The sequence below is a fragment of the Molothrus ater genome, chromosome 2 (genome assembly GCF_012460135.2).
Source record: "Molothrus ater isolate BHLD 08-10-18 breed brown headed cowbird chromosome 2, BPBGC_Mater_1.1, whole genome shotgun sequence".
Taxonomy (NCBI): Eukaryota; Metazoa; Chordata; class Aves; order Passeriformes; family Icteridae; genus Molothrus; species Molothrus ater.
Window position 1 is genome coordinate 51,120,610 of NC_050479.2, and position 19,821 is coordinate 51,140,430.

General features: G+C 37.1%; 2 protein-coding genes across 2 annotated transcripts in view; one reads left to right on the plus strand and one right to left on the minus strand.

Moving 5' to 3' along the window:
* Positions 1 to 482, minus strand: part of PIBF1 (progesterone immunomodulatory binding factor 1) — a 112,593-nt gene extending 112,111 nt beyond the window's left edge. Inside the window, exon 1 of the mRNA XM_036392688.1 lies at positions 367 to 482. The gene's annotated coding sequence lies outside the window, so the exon portion shown is untranslated. The remainder of the gene's footprint in view (positions 1 to 366) is intronic.
* DIS3 (DIS3 homolog, exosome endoribonuclease and 3'-5' exoribonuclease) lies at positions 113 to 19,747 on the plus strand. Its single transcript, XM_036392399.2, has 21 exons — positions 113 to 381; positions 2,492 to 2,649; positions 3,372 to 3,565; positions 3,678 to 3,751; positions 4,794 to 4,961; positions 5,887 to 6,051; positions 6,981 to 7,094; positions 7,184 to 7,321; positions 8,368 to 8,514; positions 9,268 to 9,384; positions 10,232 to 10,333; positions 10,913 to 10,977; positions 11,078 to 11,162; positions 11,848 to 11,975; positions 12,455 to 12,541; positions 13,197 to 13,353; positions 14,935 to 15,149; positions 16,200 to 16,368; positions 16,768 to 16,926; positions 17,347 to 17,469; positions 19,421 to 19,747. The coding sequence occupies exons 1-21, from the start codon at positions 136 to 138 to the stop codon at positions 19,508 to 19,510; spliced, it is 2,901 nt and encodes a 966-aa protein (XP_036248292.1). The 5' UTR covers positions 113 to 135; the 3' UTR covers positions 19,511 to 19,747.
* The last annotated feature ends 74 nt before the right edge of the window (positions 19,748 to 19,821 follow it).

Genomic DNA, 19,821 nt, shown 5'->3' on the forward strand with positions numbered 1-19,821 from the left:
GCTTCCGCCTCCCCTCAGCGCGGCGGGGGCGGGGCCGCGCGCCACGCCATCACCGCGGCGACCGGGGCGCCGCTTCCGCCGCCGTTCCCGCGCCATTCCCGCTTCCCGCGCCGCTTCCCGCCGGCCGCGCGCGCCATGCTGACCTCGCGGACGTTCGTGAAGCGCACGCGGGCGGGCGCGGTGGTGAAGGTGGTGCGCGAGCATTACCTGCGCGACGACATCGCGTGCGGCGCCGCCGCGTGCCGCCTCTGCCTCCCCGCCGCGCCCGCGCCCGGCACCGGGAGCGCGCCCGGGCTGGAGGCGCGGCCCAGCGGCCCCGCCAGCAGCCTCTGCCCCGGGCCGCACTTCCTCCTGCCCGACACCAACCTGCTCCTGCACCAGGTGAGCGCCTCCGGAGGGAGGGACGGACGGACGGACGGATGGATGGTGTGGCCGCCTCAGCGCTGGGGAGGGCCCGCCGCTGCCTTCCTCTGGGCCCGGCCGGGCTCCATGTGGAAGCTCCAGCCTTCCTGCACCGGCCTTGTTAAATCCCTGTGGCTGTAAGCTCCCGTGTGCGTTCCGGCGTCGCGCTGTAGACCTGCCTCCTCCCGTGTTTCCTGTGGCTGCTTGATCCCTGACTGCGCAGTCTTGTCTTTCCCTGCCAGCTCCTGAGGAGAAGGCTGCAGCATCAGCGAACCTGGTCTGGTCTGTCTTAGACTCTGTTCCAGTTTTATAGGGGGAATAGTGTATGTGTGATTTTTTGTTTGTTTTGTGTTTTTGTTGTTGTTTTGTTTGCTTTTTGTGTTTGTTTTTTTTTTTTTTCTGCCCGAATTGTAGGAATAAAGAACAGTACTTATTTATTTATTTAGTTCGTTGTGGTCTGATATGGGTATGAAAATTCAAACAGAGAAAGTTGGTGGAGTCTCAAGTAGCAGTTGGGACCTTCATGTCGTCACTGAATTTTTGGATCTTCTGTGGTTGCTGAATTTTTCTAAATTCCTCTTCTGCTTTTCAGAGTGTAGGTTTAGGTTCTTCATACTGTCATGTTGATTTTATGTAATGAATAGAGAGTGCTAAATCATCCCGTGTACAACTCTGGAAGCACGGGAGCAACTTCACTCTGCAGCCCATCCATAGCTGTGCAGAGAATTGGGCCTGAGCAGGGCAGACAGTACACTTTGAGGCTGGGAGGAATTCCTACTCTTTCCTTTCATTGTTTTTGAATACCTGTGTACAAGGTAGAACAGCCCTGTGCACACATGGGAGACTGTAACTAATCCATAAATTCTAACATGGAGTACTCTGGAGAGGGGAACAACACTTGTGTATTTTAGCAGAGATCCCAAAAGTTGTAAGGATTTTCATCACAAAACAGCAGGTCAAGGGATGTTTTCAGCTTCTCACAAGAGGATTTCTTGGTGTCTTGTTGGTGAAATTTGTATGTGAGTCCTATAGAATGCTCTGAGAATGTACCAGGGTGTGCTGAGGTGAACTGTAGAGGTGGGCATTAGGAAGCCTTAGTAAGGATAGGGAAAGGTTTCGCCTAGAAACTGAAACACTTTTGTCACAGTAAGACTTGGCCTGGTGCTTCAGCTTATGCATATAATAATGCTGGATTTCTTCCCCTATGAATATGGCTCTAAATCTTTCAGGTTGTGTAAACATCAGGTTTATAGGAGCTTGGTCTGGTATTGCTTTTTATTCTTTTAGCTGTGCCCTCTAGAGCCTTATGGCTGTCTCGTTTTGCAAGTGGCTTTGCACAGTTTCTCGCTATGAGGTTAGGAAGTTAGCTCCCATCTTTTTCCCCAACAGATTACATGGATTTTTAGTGTATATTTATTTCTCTGTCTTGATGTCAGGAGTTGGCAAAGAAAAGTACTGAAAATTTTAACAAAACTCTTAAAAAAGAAAAAGGTCTTTCAGAAAAAGAGAGCAGCTTGCAGAATGCCCATTGATTTTACTCCATGGAAGTTAAAATTTCAGTTTAACAGTGGGATTGTTTCTGGAGAACTCAAACCTACACATGCATAGGCACATCAGCTGTGTAAGAGTAGTCGGGTACCATTTTATGGCTTGCATTCCTCACAGAGGCAGGCAGCCTGTAAATTCCATCAGATTTCCCTCAGATTGTGCATAGTTGCATTTTGTTTACTAAGGGTAAATTTTATAGGACCCCATTTTATGTAAGCAAAATTTGTAGTGTACACTCGGCCTTACATTTGTCTGGAATCCTGCACACACTGGGGGCGAATTTGTTGGAAGTCAGAATCCTTATCTTCACTTCAGGTCACAGAGAGGCTGGAAAATCCTATTTGACTTTTTTTTTCCCACAAGGAGGAGAAAGCAACTTCATACACTGTCCAGTTTCCCAGTGGTGAGGGAATAAGGCAGAGAAGGGGAGTCACTCATTACTCGTGTTAGCTTTTCATGTACTAGCCAAGGAAATATTTCGAGTCCTGTTATTGGATAGAATTAAACAACAATTTTAATTCATTTCCATTTTGTTCCTCAGATTGATATCCTTGAAGATCCTGTTATTAAGAATGTCATTGTGCTGCAGACAGTCCTACAAGAAGTCAGGAATCGGAGTGCGCCAGTGTACAAGCGAATTAGGGACGTGATTCAAAACAAAGAAAAACATTTCTATTCTTTCACCAATGAGCATCACAGGTAAGGGCTGCAGTAGGGTATAACAAAATTGTGCTGATATGCAGTAAAAGAAAATGGGAAACAAAACTGGAACATGAGTACTGGAAGAAAAATTATGCTGGTGTCATAGAACTATATATTTCTAAGGAATCCTTTTGGGAAGTAGTTGGTTTTCCAGGAGCTTTTCTGTCTATAGTTGGTATAAATCCATATATATTATGTAAAGGGGGTTAGAATATTGAATAGTTAGTACTATTATCTTGAGTAATAAGGTACTGATTTTCCATTTTAGTGTCCCTTTTAAACACATTCCAATGCTTTACCAATATCGTTAGCTTAGTCTGTAGCAGAATTAAAAAATCCACTAAGTTAAGTGACAGAAAGCTCTAAGATATGGAGATGCAATTAATTTGCCTTTATTTGTGCTCACAGTTAGTTTTCAATACGAGTGCAGTATCATAGCTCAAGGAATCTTGAATCCATAGTTCTAACAGCTTGAATGCAAACCTCTTCAATTGTCTGTGAGAAAGTTGTGTTAGAAATTAACCCTTCCTTCCTATTTTCCTTTACCCATGTCTCCTGACCCTTCAGTGGCCTAATGAGTGTTACACATAACGATGACTACAATAATGACACTTTTGGTGTAACAGCCTTGATCTTGTTTGTCTGAAAATTTTAAGGATGGATGCTGGGATTTGTTTTGGTTTGTCAAACACCCCCCTTTGTTTTTGAAATTTATTTAGAGAAACGTACATAGAGCAGAATCGGGGAGAAACTGCTAATGACCGCAATGACAGAGCCATTCGGGTAGCAGTGAAATGGTACAATGAACACTTGAAGAAAATAGAGGATGAGGAAAAGATTCAAGTTATCTTGTTAACAAATGACAGAATTAATAAAGAGAAAGCTCTGGAGGAAGGAATAACTGCTTATACATGTAAGTGAACTAGTATGTATGTTTAATTTATTGCTCAAATAAACTGAGCAGTCACTTGATACCTAAATCCCATGCATCTCTTGCATAAATATTTACATATGTGCTTTTGTAGGTGAGGAGTATATAAAAAGCTTGACAGCTAATCCTGAGCTCGTAGATCGTCTTGCTTGTGTATCTGATGAAGGGGTATGTTTTTATTTTCTTTTTATAAAATAAATTGATCACAAATGGCTTGTTCTATAATATTGCATACTGTATGTCAGGATACTGGCATCTGTTTAGAATACAAGGAGTTTGGACTTTATTACTATTTTGGCAATTTAACTTTTTGACAACTGAAAAGTAAAAAGGAAATACTGTAGCCATTTTCAGTTCTGATTATATGCCTGTTAGTATGTTTCTTGTTATCTGAAAATCCAGTTGCTTTAGATAACTGTTGTGAAGATGAGAACATTAACAGAAAGAACAAAATGAAAATAATATATATTGCAAAGCATTTAGATCTTTGTTTTGTGTCTGCTGGAAAATCTATGTTAAGTTACTGATCAAAAGCATTTTCATTTGGTTATTAGTTAAGTTGACATAAAAGCAGGCTGCAGCTCAGATATGAGCTACATCCTCTTCTACTCCCTTGTGCTTTGTGTTTATCAGAACCAAGACTCATATGTTCACATACAACTGATAGAGCTGAACACTCACCACAAAAGTAGGAAAGTTGATTTCCTCAGAGTTAGTTTTAACAGAACAGAGCTCTATGCAAGAGTGGGAAGAAAGAGGGCTCAGGTATTCTCAGCAGTTAACTGTAGATCATTCAGGTGTAAGCAATTGTCTAACTGCTCCAAACTTTGGTCACAGTCATGTATTTTCATAATGTTTCCTATAGATTACAGTACATACACTATGTGCCATACTCTTTATTATGCTGATATTTTCTTTGTTAAGTATCTTTTTAGTCCCTATATCCAAATCAACATAAAATTGTGCAGTATGTTTTTAGGTAACTGCAGGAAAACAAGAAATGTTCCTAGAATTGCCACATTTTTATGCTTTTGATGCTTCATTAGAAAAAGTACTGCTTAATAATAGTTTTTTATTGTTGTGCATATTCATAGTTACAATTAGGGAGTTTGTTAGCTTGAGTGTGTTGTGTTCCAGAGCTTGGTATTGAAATTAACATGAATATAAAATACTGAAAATATCCTCTCCTCTTTTTATTTTTTTCCTAAAGAAGGAAATAGAAGGTGGAAAAATAATATTCCCAGAACATATTCCTCTTAGCAAACTGCAGCAAGGAATAAAATCTGGTATTTACCTCCAAGGAACTTACAGGGCAAACAGAGAGAATTATCTTGAAGCTACTGTTTGGGTTCATGGAGATGCTGAAGAAAACAAAGAGGTGAGTTTTAATTTTACTTCCATGCAGTAAACTTTAACTAGCCTTAGTAATGACTTAAAATTTAATTATTTCATGGTGGCATGTGTTAAAATGGAGCATATTAGTAATTTTTTACCCTTCTGGTTTTTTTCTGATGTTTGTGCTGATGTTTTAATTTTTTATTTGTATGGATATAGACTGCTGAAATGCTGACTGTGCTCTTTTTGGAAGAAAGTATAATGTATTTAAAATTACAGTTTGATAAAGTAATTGGTAAAATAAAGATGAATCTTGGTTGTTAATAGTTTTTCAATTGACCTCTTAACAGTTTTTACAATCAGTTTGAAATATATGCTGAAAGACAAAGGAACAAGTGTATAGGAGGATTTTCAGTGAAATAAACAGTCATGAGCCCTTGTGGGGTTCTCCTGCTGTATTTCCCCCTGCTGTTTTCGTGCCTGGTGAGGGAAGATGGGCTGTTTCCCACCCAGCAGTTAATCCATCTGTCTGCCCGCTGGATTCCCAGTTAGTGCAGTTGCACAGACACTGTTTCCAAGCAGTGGCAGTTGTCTCGTCCCTCCCTATCTGTGGCAGCTGGAGGTACTTTTATCTCTTTTATTCCTCTTTCTCAGTAGTATGTGGAATCCCCTATCCTGCAAAAATAAGATTGTCTGACTTAATAAAAAGATTTAAAAAGAAAAAAACAAAAATGGGGGAAAACGTATTTCTTATAGAAGCAATTGGAATCTTGAAATAAGATCATCTGTACTGTAAGAAACCTTGGCAGAGGAAAAAAGTGCAAGACAACCATACTTTTAAAATGTTCTTTGGAATGTAAAGCCTGTCATACACGTTTACTCTTCTGTTACACTGCTCTAGATTTGGATCTTCTGTTTTCATCATCATGAATATTTGCATTTCCATTTTGTTTTCTAAAAAAATCCAGATAATTGTACAGGGCCTGAAACATTTAAACCGAGCAATTCATGAAGATGTTGTAGCTGTGGAGGTGTTGGCAAAAGATGAATGGGTGGCACCATCCTCAGTGGTTCTGCAGGACGACAACCAGAATGAAGAGAACATTGAAAATGAAGAGGAGAAAGAAAACATTGTATGAAAGAAATAGTTTTTCTAAACTGTGGTGTTATGGAAGAGTTGAAATCTGTGGTACCCTGACAGTGTTAGGCTTTAGCTTTATATATCCTCTTTATAAAATGTGAATACAGAAATCATAAAACTTAATTGGAGTTGTACAGTTGTGTTAAATACATGATGGTGGATAAAATGGATCATTTTCAATTAGTCTTTGCTAGAAATTCCCACATTACTTTATTAAGCATAATGAATCCAAAAGTACTGAGTGATAGTAATGTAATAATGTAAATCTGTATTTACTGATATGCAGATTAGGATTTGTTAGAGTAGGTGTTGTATCATGCTGACTGTCACCTTTTATAGGCAATACATACATTTGGAACCTGTTGTAAAATATTTTTGGGTCTTGCAGTAATTCCACATAATGTGCATGCCTGCACATGCATGCTATGTACAAGAAGATAACTTCTTTTAAAATCCTTACGATCTTTCCACCGAATTTCATGGGAATGTTTTTTAATAATTATGTGGAGAATTACTGGAGAATTTTCAGGTAGTGTAAAAGGACTCCAAAAATTAAAATAACAGATTGTAAAATAACATGGAAAATGTTATTTGTTTGGTTTTCTTAATGGACCTTTCAGAAAATCCTTAATCCTTTCAGAAAAATGGAGAACAGCAGAAAAAGGCTGCAGAATGCTGTCTTCTCCCACTGTCTCTGCTAAGTCACATCACATACTGATGTGATTTTCAGTAATGTCACATACTGAAAATATTAAAAGTCATGCAAAGCACAGGGAGGCACAGGAGGTTCTATTTATAAAGTTATAATAGAATTTATGTCCTTATAATGGATTACAAAATGTTGCTATTAAGTTTTAAGTTACCTACTGTAGTTGAACATGACTTCAGACAGTTTTGTATTTTTAACCTGTGTTCTCCCAGCTGAAGACATCCGTTAACAAGGACATGCTGAGGCCTACGGGAAGAGTAGTGGGCATTATAAAACGAAACTGGCGGCCGTATTGTGGGATGCTTTCCAAGTCACAGATCAAAGAGGTGAGGAAATAATCCACTCACTCTAAGTGCAGGGTTGGTTTTTCTTCTTTGTTTGGAAATTAATTGTTCCTTTTTCTGGTTGTTCATAGGCAAGGCGCCATTTGTTTACACCAGCTGATCGCAGAATTCCACGCATTCGAATAGAAACCAGACAGGCAGATACGTTGGAAGGGCAAAGAATAATTGTTGCTATTGATGGTTGGCCCAGGAATTCCAGGTATCCTAATGTAAGTTTAGGCATTTTCTTCTGAACTTTTAACTACCTGATTTTTTGTGTTTCTTAGATAAAACATTTATCTGCAACACCGAGTAAGTAACTGCAAACAGTGTTGAGGTTTAAATTCTTTGAGTGCCATTTGATGGTGTAATTAATGAAGTCCTTAAATTATTTACTTTGCACTTACAACCAGGTATGGGGTTATCATACTTAAGAAGTTTACTCATCTAGTTCTGCAGTGAACATATATGTGCAACTTAAGGTCCTTTATATATAGATTAACCAGGGACTTTGGTCTGGGTTCCTAGAAGTGCAAATATTTCACTCTAATTTTGCTCATTCACACATACCAATCACTGCTCTAGCAGAAATTTGACAAATGCACCCAATGCAATCAAATTGCCAGTAGGGTTAAAGTAGTTAAAAGTTCAGCATAAATAATGGAGCCTGTATGAGAAACTGAGGACATTGCCTTCCATTTGTATTGAACACTAAGCCAGGTTTTGAAGAGTCTTCCAGTAGCTCCTGTGGGACTGCACAGCTTTTATTGAAGCAGCACACAGGTGTCTCCCACTAGTTCAGAGAAATGAAGGGAACATGGAATATATAGAAGTAGCATTAAGACAAAGATGGCATACTGCAGAGAAGTGAGGAAGAAGGCAGAGCTGATGTGGTATTAGGGTGTGAGATGTGTGGCACAAGGCAGACCCATAGAGAAATGAGAGTGTATTAGTTCTGCTGCTTTTGCAGCAGTGGTTTTCCTTCCTGCAAAAATGATTTCACATTTATAAGTTTTGGAATCTTAATTGTGGAGAATTTAGACCCATTCTGAGAAAAGAGTCTGGATGGACTCGGTTCAGATTGACTACATTAAATAAATGTTTAAAATTGGATTTCTCTTAAAGATGAGAAAGTTAACCAAATTAAAAAATATTGCTTCTCCTGTGTAGTTTAATACAAGAATAACCTAAGGGTTAATGTTCTTAAATACTTACATTTGGACAAATGGTATTGCTTGATTTGTGTGTGTATATATGTACCTGTATTATTCCTCAGGGTCATTTTGTAAAGAATTTGGGAAGTGCTGGAGATAAAGAGACAGAGACAGAAGTTCTTCTGCTTGAACATGATGTCCCTCACCAGGCTTTTTCCCAGGCTGTCCTTAGTTTCCTACCAAAAATGCCATGGAGCATTACAGAAGAGGTAATAATTTGTAAATTATTGTAGTAATTACTGTGCCTTCCCCTTCAGTGCAAACTGTGACAGTTCCTGAATAGCCCTGTGCACCAGAAATAGACGAGAACTGTTGTCCAGGGCTGTTCTATCTTAGTGGGAACTTTCAGCTGGATTTCCTATGGAAACATGACCTCTTCAAGTTTTTGCATTTTGGCTAAAACTGCATTTGTTGGGGATAAGTATTTTAAGATAAAGATGATACTACATGTCTTTGTTAAAGAATATAAAGATAAAAGAAGTTTTTTTTGCAAAGAAGAGAGATAGCTATTTTGCAAGGATAGATACTTCCAATGTGTGCAGTTCCTTTCAATTATCTAGACATCTGAGCCTTAGAAAGCTAGACTTAGGAGCAGTCATATCCAAGACAAGTCATCCATCTGGACATCAGTCAAAATTTCACTTCAAAAAATCTCAATTCCTCATCCTGCTAATTCTGAGATTGTGATGAAACTATGGTCGTGTTCTGATTCTCTTACTCATTTCTGTAAAACAAAAAAAAAAGGTACTTCTGTGTTGTTTTTTCTATCATTGTAGTTTCTGCATACCTGTTTTGATCTTTTCATAAAACAAACAAACAAACTGCCCAAAACAAAATAAACATTTTGAAAATACTTGGTTGCTGGGGAAAATCTGATATAATGTGCCTTTCTCAAATGATCATTTTTACTTGGAAAATGAAGATGTTCTTGAAAACAGCCTTTTGTTTCTTTTAAATTTCAGGATATGAAACACAGGGAGGACTTAAGGCATCTGAATGTTTGTAGTGTTGATCCTCCTGGTTGTACAGATATTGATGATGCATTACATTGTAGAGAAATAGGAAATGGAAATCTAGAGGTATTGTATCAATCTAGTCATTTATTTACTTACTTCTTCCTTTATTTTACAAACAGCACAGTAGTGGTAAATGACACATGCAAAGCTCTAGATCTGTTATAAATAAATTAATGGTGTTTGCACAGCTGCAGGGTGGTAATAATAAAGGGAGTTGATTTGCATCAGATCAGTGTCAAAAGTGGGAATTTAGTGTCTTCTAAATTCACCCTGCTTTATCTCATTTGGCATGAGAATTTAACATAAAATTTATTTACTGCTTTAGCTAAGTATTATAAACAAGGGTTTTATTACAGGGTTTTATTACAACTGTTTTATTTACAGCTTGGATAAGGAACTATGAAAAAAGAAAAAGTTCAGCTACTGCTGTAACACCTGTGGAGTTACTGTTTTATTTTAAAAAAGGCAGTACAAAGCTACAGGCTTAACCATCCTCTCTACTCCCTTATATGTGGTTCAGTCAAATTGTCTTCTTTAGAAGTTCATTTGAATTTGTAATAGTAGGATGTGCCAGACTAGAAAGTCCAGCAAACAGAAAAGCAAAAACAAATTTGCAGTGAGTCTTGAAGAACATGAAAGAGGTTATTTGGGCCCTCAAAGAAAAGCTGCATTGGTCATGAATATAACTTTCTCCTAAATGTACAAATGCCCTTTTTTTGAATAATTGCTGCAACAGTTCACTTTTTTAATATGAGTATGATAGGTTTAAACTATTCTTATTACGAAATACAGGAGCTGCTGAAAGGAACTGGGGATGGATATACTGGTTTGTAAAAATGTGGGAAAGTTTCTTTCACTCTGAAAACTGTTTCTCTTTCATGAGGTGCATAACGTGATGCTTGTTTTTTAGGTCGGTGTACATATTGCAGATGTCAGTCATTTTATTCGGCCAGGAAATGCTTTGGATGAGGAGTCAGTCAAAAGAGGAACAACAGTGTATCTGTGTGAAAAAGTAATTCTTTTCTACAGCTTCTTGCATGATTAAGTGGTTGGATTTTCATTGCTTTCCTCTTTTAATTCTTGGGAGTGGAGACATTCTCTCCAAACTAAGGAGAAAAAAAAAATAGACAATTTGTCTAAGACAATTTTATTTTCTGTTTTATCTTTTAAAAACCACTATCTGGATAATATCCCATTCAATTCTGGTTTGAAGCATTTATTAGCTTGTGGTTCTGAAACTGGAATACTATTTTAAGTCCAGTCTGAAATTGAAGAAGTGGCTTGGTTTTGCCTTTTCCATTGGTTTTTGTTTTTTGTGATTGCTAAATCTCTGAAGGTTCCTATGATTTGCATTCACTAACACTGTAGATTTAGTCCTGGTTATTTCTTCCAGACCATGATTTCTTTTCAGAAATCACTGGTACTAAAAAGATGATAACTAAAATAAATCTTGGAATGAATTTTCTTAAAGTAGCTTACTTTTCTTTCAGTAATCTGAGCTTTTTTGGCCAAAGAAAAATATCTTTAAGCTTTTTTTACATTAAAAATCAGGAAGTTAAAATACTAACTTATTTTATTCTTTACTTTACAGAGAATTGATATGGTTCCAGAGCTACTTAGTTCCAACTTGTGCTCTCTGAGATCTAATGTGGACAGGTATATGTACATGACCCATACTTTGATCCTGGCAAGAAACTGCTGTTGTTTATGTAGGGATTTTAACAGATTTTCCCCTCCTTCTCTCTTTCCCTCATAGGCTTGCATTTTCATGCATATGGGAAATGAACCATAAGGCTGAAATTCTAAAAACCAGATTTACAAAGAGTGTTATTAATTCCAAGGTAAGTCATGTAAATATTACTATAATTCTGAAATAAAAAGCTGTACACTGTATTATGAAAACAATGATCAGAAGACTTCATATAAAGTTTTCTTTCTGATTAATGATTTATATTTTTTTAGAATTAGAAAATGGTATTGAAATACTAAAAGTAAAGAGAATGTTTGATTCTTCAGTGTTCTTCTCAGCCTCTAAGGCTGAAGTGTTTATATGTGCAGTTACTGTGTGTATGATGCATATAGGACATGGTTGATAAGTACCAACTAATCAGTTAAATTCAGTGGATTCTGTGGATGTTCAAGATGTTCCATACATGTCTAAAATAATTTGTAAATTATTGTAGTAATTACTGTGCCTTCCCCTTCAGTGCAAAGTGTGACAGTTCCTGAATATCCCTGTGCATTAGACTTCCAATGTATAAAACACATATGATCAGCAAAAAAAACCCAAAAACAAACCCACGGCAAATGCCTGGTGTATCTTAATATCTTGCATAGCTCTGTCCTCATTTGTCCGTTATTCTTTGTGAATAACCAGCATTTAGGTATTGACTCTAAAGCTTTGTATTATTGTGAGCCAAGTTATGACAGCAAGCTGCACGTTCTGCAAGACAGAAAGAACTATAGGGTTTTTTTTAGTGTGTTCAATTATGTATCATGACGTCTTGTTTTTTAAACCTCTTCAAGGCTTCTCTTACATATGCTGAAGCACAGATGAGAATCGATTCAGCAACTATGAATGATGATATTACTACCAGCTTACGTGGACTAAACAAATTAGCAAAAATCCTGAAGAAGAAAAGAATTGATAAAGGGTAAGCTAGGCAGTGTACCTATTACCTTTTCCCCCACCTTTTTTTCTGACTGTTCTTGCTGTCAAAATATATTATGGTTTTTTGTCCATTTTTCTGGTGAAAATCTTATGAAAAAGAAGTATTTTTCCATTTTGATTTCCATAAGAATGCTTATCTATATTTCCCAAAATACATAAATTTGGGGTATTAACTTTTTCTTCACAAAATCAATCAATATGGATCTCACAGAGTCATAAAAGCACAACTAGAGGGTAGCATTTGAAATTTTAGAAGCTTCTACGGTGTGTATTCGATGACATTTCCTGTAAATTTGAACATTAATGCCACAATTTAATTTATTTAAAATATTATTTTTATTTTTAATTTCTGCCAATTTTAAATTACAGTATCATGGTAACCCCAGATGATGTTACAGGTTTGCAGCTCAGCTGCTGTGTCTGCTTGACTGTAATTTTTTAATACCACTTACTGTGTTGCAGAGCCTTGACACTTGCATCACCAGAAGTTCGTTTCCACATGGACAGTGAAACTCATGATCCTATTGATCTGCAGACTAAGGAGCTTAAGTATGCATTTTATTTGTTAGTTAATTCAGGGTAGGGATGGAATTAAAGACATGGTTAAGTAGCAACATTTAGTTAATAGTGTACAAAGTTCCTGTAATAGTGCAGGACACTCATAGAATTAGAGGATGGTTTGAGGTGGAAGGGACCTTGGAAGCCTACCTAGATCTAACCCCCCTGCCATGGGCCCAGATAGTTCCCACTAGATGAGGTTGCTTAAAGCCCCACCCAACCTGTGCTTGAATGCTTCCAATGATAGAGCATCCACAACCTCTTTAGTCAAGATGATCCTCAGTAAGAGAATTCTTCTATTTTACTGCAGTATTTATTTAGCTAGTCTTGAACTGTATGCTTCATATGTGAAATTAGTAGGAAGAAGTCAAGAGGTTTATCTGTTGTTTTCTCGAGGCATTTTAATGAGCATGTTTCTTGATTTAATGTTTTAGAATATTTCAGGATTTTTTTTTTCTTCTGACTTAGTATTTGGAGCTTATAAGCATTGTTTTTAATCTTAAAATTGCTTGCCTACTTGTATAAATGTTCAAAACCACTAGTTAATATTATATAACATCATTAGGATGGTGGAATGTTTCTTCATTAGGCACTCAAAGTAAATGTCTAATGCTTTTCTAACAATATAATATATTTATCTTGATAGAGAGACAAATTCCATGGTTGAAGAGTTCATGTTGCTTGCCAATATTTCTGTAGCACAAAAAATTTATGATGAGTTCCCAGAGTTTGCCCTGCTCCGGAAACATCCTGCTCCTCCCCCATCAAATTACGACATCCTTGTAAAGGCTGCGAAGTCCAAGGCAAGTTTTTATCATGCTAATTAAGTGAATTAAATATGAAAAGCTGTATTTTATCTCTGGTTGGCCTCTTACCTAGCAATAAGGGCTGGAAAGCAGTATTTTAAAAGTGTATCAGCTACACCTTGAAATCCCTGGTATTTGTAGCAGGATAATTGTACCTCTAGGCTGAAAGGTCTTAAAAAGCACAAGATTCTTCCTTTCTTAGGTAAAGGAAACGTACCACTCTCTTAAGTCTTACATTGTAGCACTTGTGAGCAGTGAATGTTTCTCCTCGCCAAGTCACATGTGATTTTTGAGATAGTTTTTGGCTTTGGATCACATACATTATTGATGTACTCAAAAATTGATCAGTCACATCAAATAACATGTTTCTCTTGGAGTCAGGAAGTAAGAAAATGTGTTTAAAGTTTCCGTCTTCTCCATAGATCAGCTAGAGGTTTATTTAGCCTGAAACAAGTCTAATTTAATTAAGGTGTCTGAACAGAGAAAATTAGTTTTCCAGTTTCAGGATCTTTTATTTGAGTTAACTTGTAATTTTGTTGTTACTGTGATGTACATTCACATTTTCTTTCCCTTCAGCTTTTTCCCACCTCCCCCTTTTTTTTTTTTTAAGGTCTGGAGAGAAACTTCCAGATTCTCTCAGTGTGACAATAGACAAGCCTAATCCTAGCCCATTTAATTTTCCACTGCTGTAAAACTGGAATAATGATAATGATTTAATTTGAAATTATTTAATTCTGAAAATTATTTTTTAAGTACTGTTTTATTTGGAAAGCTAAATTTCTCTGCATAGGTAAACATTCTTTTAAATAAACTAAAGTGGCTTTTTTACTACTTTTGACACAACCATCACAATTAGGTATTAATATGCTTTATTTATACTGTTTTAATGAAAATGCAATTATCTTACCATAATACAGGCATCATTTGATGTCTTCATCATACTTTATTGTCAGTGCTGTATGTGACAGAAAGAGCATTCAACTTGATCGTGTCATGAAATTTACCTTGTGTTTCTGGAAGTTAAAAATGCATTATGTTCACACTACCTGAATTTTTATCAGAGAGCACTTGCAAACAGGGAAAATAATGTCATACACAGTACTAGTTTTACATTTCACTTTTCCAGGTATACATTATAATAATTTCGCACAGGAAATACCATAAAGTCAATTACTTACCTTGTGCTTGGATGAGAACTCTGTGTGGCATAAATACGTGCGGGTTTTTTTTTACATTCTTTCTGATTTAATAAAGAGATAGAAAAATCAAACCAAAGGTACATTGTTAATTATTGGCATAAAGTATTTCTTAGTTTAGAATGAGTGTCTTTTCTGAATTCTAGGCTACTGACTCAGCATTTCATTTTTTACATAATACACTAGTAATAATGAGGATGGGACCTGTGCATGGATGGATTTTTTTGTTTGCTTTTGTAGTAGTGGCATTCCATCCTGTTATTAGATGCTATACCTGTGCCAGTTGCTAAGATTATCATAGATGTGGCTGTTACCTTTCTGCTTATATTCATATATTTGCTAGTAATGCTTGACCTTTTTTGTTTCTTTTTTTCTCTTTCAGAATTTGGAAATTAAGACAGATTCAGCAAAAGCTTTAGCTGAATCATTAGACAAAGCTGAATCTCCTACGTTCCCCTACCTAAATACACTGCTGCGAATTTTGACCACTCGCTGCATGATGCAAGCTGTTTATTTCTGCTCAGGAATGGATAATGATTTTCATCACTATGGTTTAGCCTCACCTATTTATACTCACTTTACCTCACCTATTAGAAGGTACTTGTGTTTTACAAAAGTTTCAGAGAAAAGAAATAAGTGATTTATTTGTGAAGAAATGGCACTGTTGTGCATTTAAAAAAAAAAGTTTTTATTCATCATTAGATTTCAGTTGAAACAGCAGTGGCTTAGTGGCAGTCCATCTTCCTGTACACTCCCAGGTTTACTGTCCACAACTCCTAGGGTTTAGTAACATTACAAAAAAATATACAATAGGAATATATCTCTAATGCACGTCTGGTGTCAGTCAGCAGTAGTCTTAGCCAGAGACTGAGGCAGAGTTTGCTCAGTCATTTTTGAGATAGAAACTGTGTTTAAATTTTTAGGAGACTGAATTTTCTATATGAAAACACTGGGAACTTGCTATTGGCAGCAGTTGCATGCAATGAAATAATACTTCTTGGAAAAGTTTGTTAGTTTTTTCATCTGACCAAGAAGTCACTGAGTTTTGAAGAAAATAACTGTTATTGTGCTCCTTAGAAACATTTAAAGTGAAATCTCTTGGAGATGGATTAAAATTCCTATGCATTTTTATGGATAATTTGTAGAATTTCTAGAAGTCCAAATGGTAAATTTTAGTTCTTACCAGATATATTAAAAAGTTCCTCACTGAAGTACCAGATGTATGAAAATGTTCCCTGATGAAATTCTAATAAGTTACATAACAAGAAGTTCAAATGTGATTATGCTTTGCAGATCTATGGCACTTAAATACTATTCTACACTAAATTTGTCTAATTTCATGTGAAAGGGAAGGATTGGCTTAAAAGGCCATGGTGAAAGATCATTCTTTAGTCTAAAAATACAACTTATTTTTCTGGCACAATGAAAATTTATCTTAGCAAACATTATAACAGTATTCTGGCTTTGCAGTGCATCTGTGGTCAGGAGAGAGATGGATGCTGAATTAATAGAGGGCCTGCAGATGGTCATTATTACAAAAACTTGAATCTAAGATTCACAGAAAGAAACATATGTTCAGAAACTTTTTTATTAATTTGGAAAAACTATCTTACTACATCACTGATGATTTTAACCTCATCTTTGCAGGTATGCTGATATCATAGTGCATCGGCTTTTGGCAGTGGCCATAGGAGCAGACAGTACTTACCCAGAACTCACAGATAAACACAAACTGGCAGATATGTGTAAAAATCTCAATTACCGACATAAAATGGCACAATATGCACAAAGAGCCTCTGTGGCATTCCATACACAGGTAAGTAGTTCTGAGATGTTGTCTTGAACTATGGACACTGCAAAGGCAAAACCAAGCAAGAGTACAGAAATGATAAAGGCTGAGGGATGCTTCTGACAAAAAGCTTAAAACATTATTTTGCTCATTCTGAAAAACTCAAAATGGCATCTTGATGCCAACTAAATTCTACTAAAATCAACTAAATTCTTTTAGTTTTGTGCTTTTATAAATATGAATACTTAATCCTACAGTAATGTTACGAGGTTTATGAGATTTTTTAAAATCTGCTTTCAGGATATGCTGAGTAAGTAATCAAGTATAGATGTGTATTTGGATGTTTTTTTTTTCTGAGATATTTGTAATTCAGAAGGAATGTTCTAGTGCTTTTTTTCTTATTTGTGTGTTCTGTTTTTGTTACAGCTGTTCTTCAAAACCAAGGGAGTAGTAAATGAAGATGCATATATATTATTTGTAAGAAAAAATGCAGTTGTGGTTCTGATTCCCAAGTATGGGTTAGAAGGAACAGTCTTCTTTGAAGAAAAAGATAAACCAACACCAAAACTGGAGTACAACAGTGAGGTATGTTCTTGCTATTATTCTTAAGGTTTATTCTTAAACACCTTTATTTTTTGATCTGGTAAGCAAGCAGAATGACTAAACTCTATTCTAGCTGGATATAGAAGGGTAAGAGAGGCTTTTCTAAATGCAAGTTCATTAATCTCTAGTAGTAATGAATGCCACTTTAGTCTTTGTAAGTCTAAATAAGTCGGTTCTGACAGGAATTTGTTTCTGTAATAGATAGTACTGATACCTAATTATCTGATTAGTTACTGCAGAAAATGCATGTATCACATATTACAAGACTGAATATTCACTATAGTAATTTTTGGTTTATTTTATTTACATCTAACAGTGCTATTTTCATACAAAGGTATTTATTTATATAAAAACATAAGCTGTTGCAAATAGTGAGTATTTATACAAAATTTGAACTTTCAGGTGCCATCACTTACCGTGGAAGACACAACATTACATGTATTTGATAAAGTTAAAGTGAACATCATGTTAGATGATTCCAACATCCAACATCAGAAAATGCGGATGGTCTTGGTAGAACCCAAGGTAAGACACAAAATTCTTAGAACCGTATTATCCTTCAGTAATGTTAAAAAATCATCATGGTAAAATTGAAATTTAACCCAGAAGAAAAAACATAATTTAGCAGCAGCTTGTAATGATTGCTTCATATCCACTCTCAGTAAAACACAGGATTGCCTTCACTGGCTGTTGAAAATAATAGCGCCCTCTAAATTAAACTTCTGTTCTGGGCCCATCAGGGTATTTCCACTGTTGGGAATTATGATGATTTGCTGCAGTAATGTATTGCATTTCACAGTTCTGTAATCAAATGTCCCTCTGAAAATCTGCCAAAATTCAATAGGATGTTCTCTTTATTCCAGTGAACTATGATGGGTGGCTCAGCTCTGTATAATTCTGAGTGTCAATGGCAGTTGTGTCTTACAACTCCCACAATATAAACGTTCTCTCTTGATAATGTTGTAAGAACTGTAATGTCCTAATAACTGTCTCTGGTCTCAAAACTTTTCAGTTCTAGCTTCTTTCTGCATTTGGGACACAGGGAGTTTCACCTGCTCTCCCACATTAGGCCTAAAAAGTATTTTGCATGACATTACAAAATTATGCTCCTAGGGTAAGGTACATGTAACTTTCTTGGTAAACAGATGGTTGCAGCAATTGAATAGCCCTAATCACAGAGGAAAAAGAGAACCCAAAATAAGCAAGAGCTTCTTTCTGTTTATACAGTCAAACATGATTACTTTATTCCCTTGAGAAATCATGTAAATATATCATGTTCCAAACACATGTAAATATATTCTGGTCTTCAAGCTGTTGTATGAGCTTGAATCATAGAATGGCTTGGGTTGCAAGGACCTTTAACAATCATCTAGTTCCAATTCCCCTGCCAGAGGCAGGGACACCTTTCATGACATCAGGTTACTCAAAACCCCATCCAGCCTGGCCTTGGAGACTTCCAGGGATGGAGCATCCACATCTTCTCTGTGAAACCTGTTCCAGTGCCTCATCATTCAGAATAAACCATTTTTTCCTAAATAGTAAACTAAACCAACCCACTCTTTCAAGTGGGGGGAGGGGGAAGCCATTCCCCCCTTTCCTGTCACTGGATGATGCCCTTGTGAAAAGTGCCCTTTCTGCCTTCTTGTAGGCTCCTCTTTTGGGTCCTGGAAGACTGCTCAAAGGTCTCCCTAGAATCTCTTCTCCAGGCTGAACAACCCCAACTCTATCAGCTTTTCCTCACAGGAGAGCTGCTGCTTTCAGCCCTCTGATCATTTTTGTGGCCCTCCTGTGGACTTGCTCCAACAGGTCCATGTCCTTCCTCTGCTGGAACCCCAGAGCTGCTTGCAGCACTGCAGGTGGGGTCAGAATCCCCTCCCTGTCCCTGCTGCTCACGCAGCTTTGGATGCCACCCAGGACATATTTGGCTCTCTGGGCTGTGAGTGCCCATGGCTGGGCATCCACAGCAGGTCTGCTCTGATCTGTCCATCCCTCAGCCTGGGTTGAGGTGAATCCCTGTGATCTCAAAAATGGGGACTAGACAATAAAAATTGTGGCGGAGAGGAGTCCGTGTGTTCTGTTGTGCATTCACACACTGAGCTGCCCTCGCTTGTGCTCACCAACTCTGGCTTGTCAAGAGCTTCTGTTGAGGCCATGACTCCAGTCTGAGGGATACTTTAAAAACAGACACAAAGTAAGGCTAATGCAAGCTGATGGTTGGGGTGCTAACAACCTGTTGGCTTTGTCAGGAGGGGTCTTGTTGCTTCTCTTTGCCTTCTCCAGCTTTTATTTCAGGTGAGTATTCTACCTCTGATTGTTCTAAGGTGGTAGACCCTCTTCTAGATGATTATCTAAATCAGAAGTTTCTGATGTTGATACAGTGTTTGTAAAAGGTCTGTACAAGTAAGGTCAAGTTAGGATACTAGGATAGCAAAAATTGAATTGAAATGTTCTGACTTCTGTCTTTTTCTTACTGTAGATATTAGGAAATGATACATGTGCAAGTCTCTCTGCAGAGGCAAGCAGCAAGGACGAACCAGAGAAAAAGAAAAAGAAACTACAAAAATAGCTGGATGTAAAAGTTAAGAAGAAATCACAAATGCTTGCATTTACATATTTTTCCCTATGGGCAAAAAAATGCTAGAAGCAGGTTTTGTTTACTTTTTAAATACACATTTTAATAATCTGTAAAGAATTTTTTTAAAGCTACTTTTTATGACTATGAATGCAGAACAAATTTTAAAATCATGTATATCTACACCTTTGTCCTGTGGGTGAAAATAAATATTTCTGCACAGTGAAGAAATGATTGTAGACTTTCTTGTTAATAGCCTTTAAGGGAGGTTTGAGAGTTTGATAGAAGTCAGCACTTCTGTGCAT

Excerpts from the sequence above, each read along its gene's own strand:
- DIS3 (XM_036392399.2), top strand. The coding sequence starts at position 136 with ATGCTGACCTCGCGGACGTTCGTGAAGCGCACGCGGGCGGGCGCGGTG. Across the intron at positions 7,095-7,183 it reads CCAAGTCACAGATCAAAGAG|GCAAGGCGCCATTTGTTTAC; the intron begins GTGAGGAAATAA and ends GGTTGTTCATAG. Across the intron at positions 7,322-8,367 it reads GGAATTCCAGGTATCCTAAT|GGTCATTTTGTAAAGAATTT; the intron begins GTAAGTTTAGGC and ends ATTATTCCTCAG.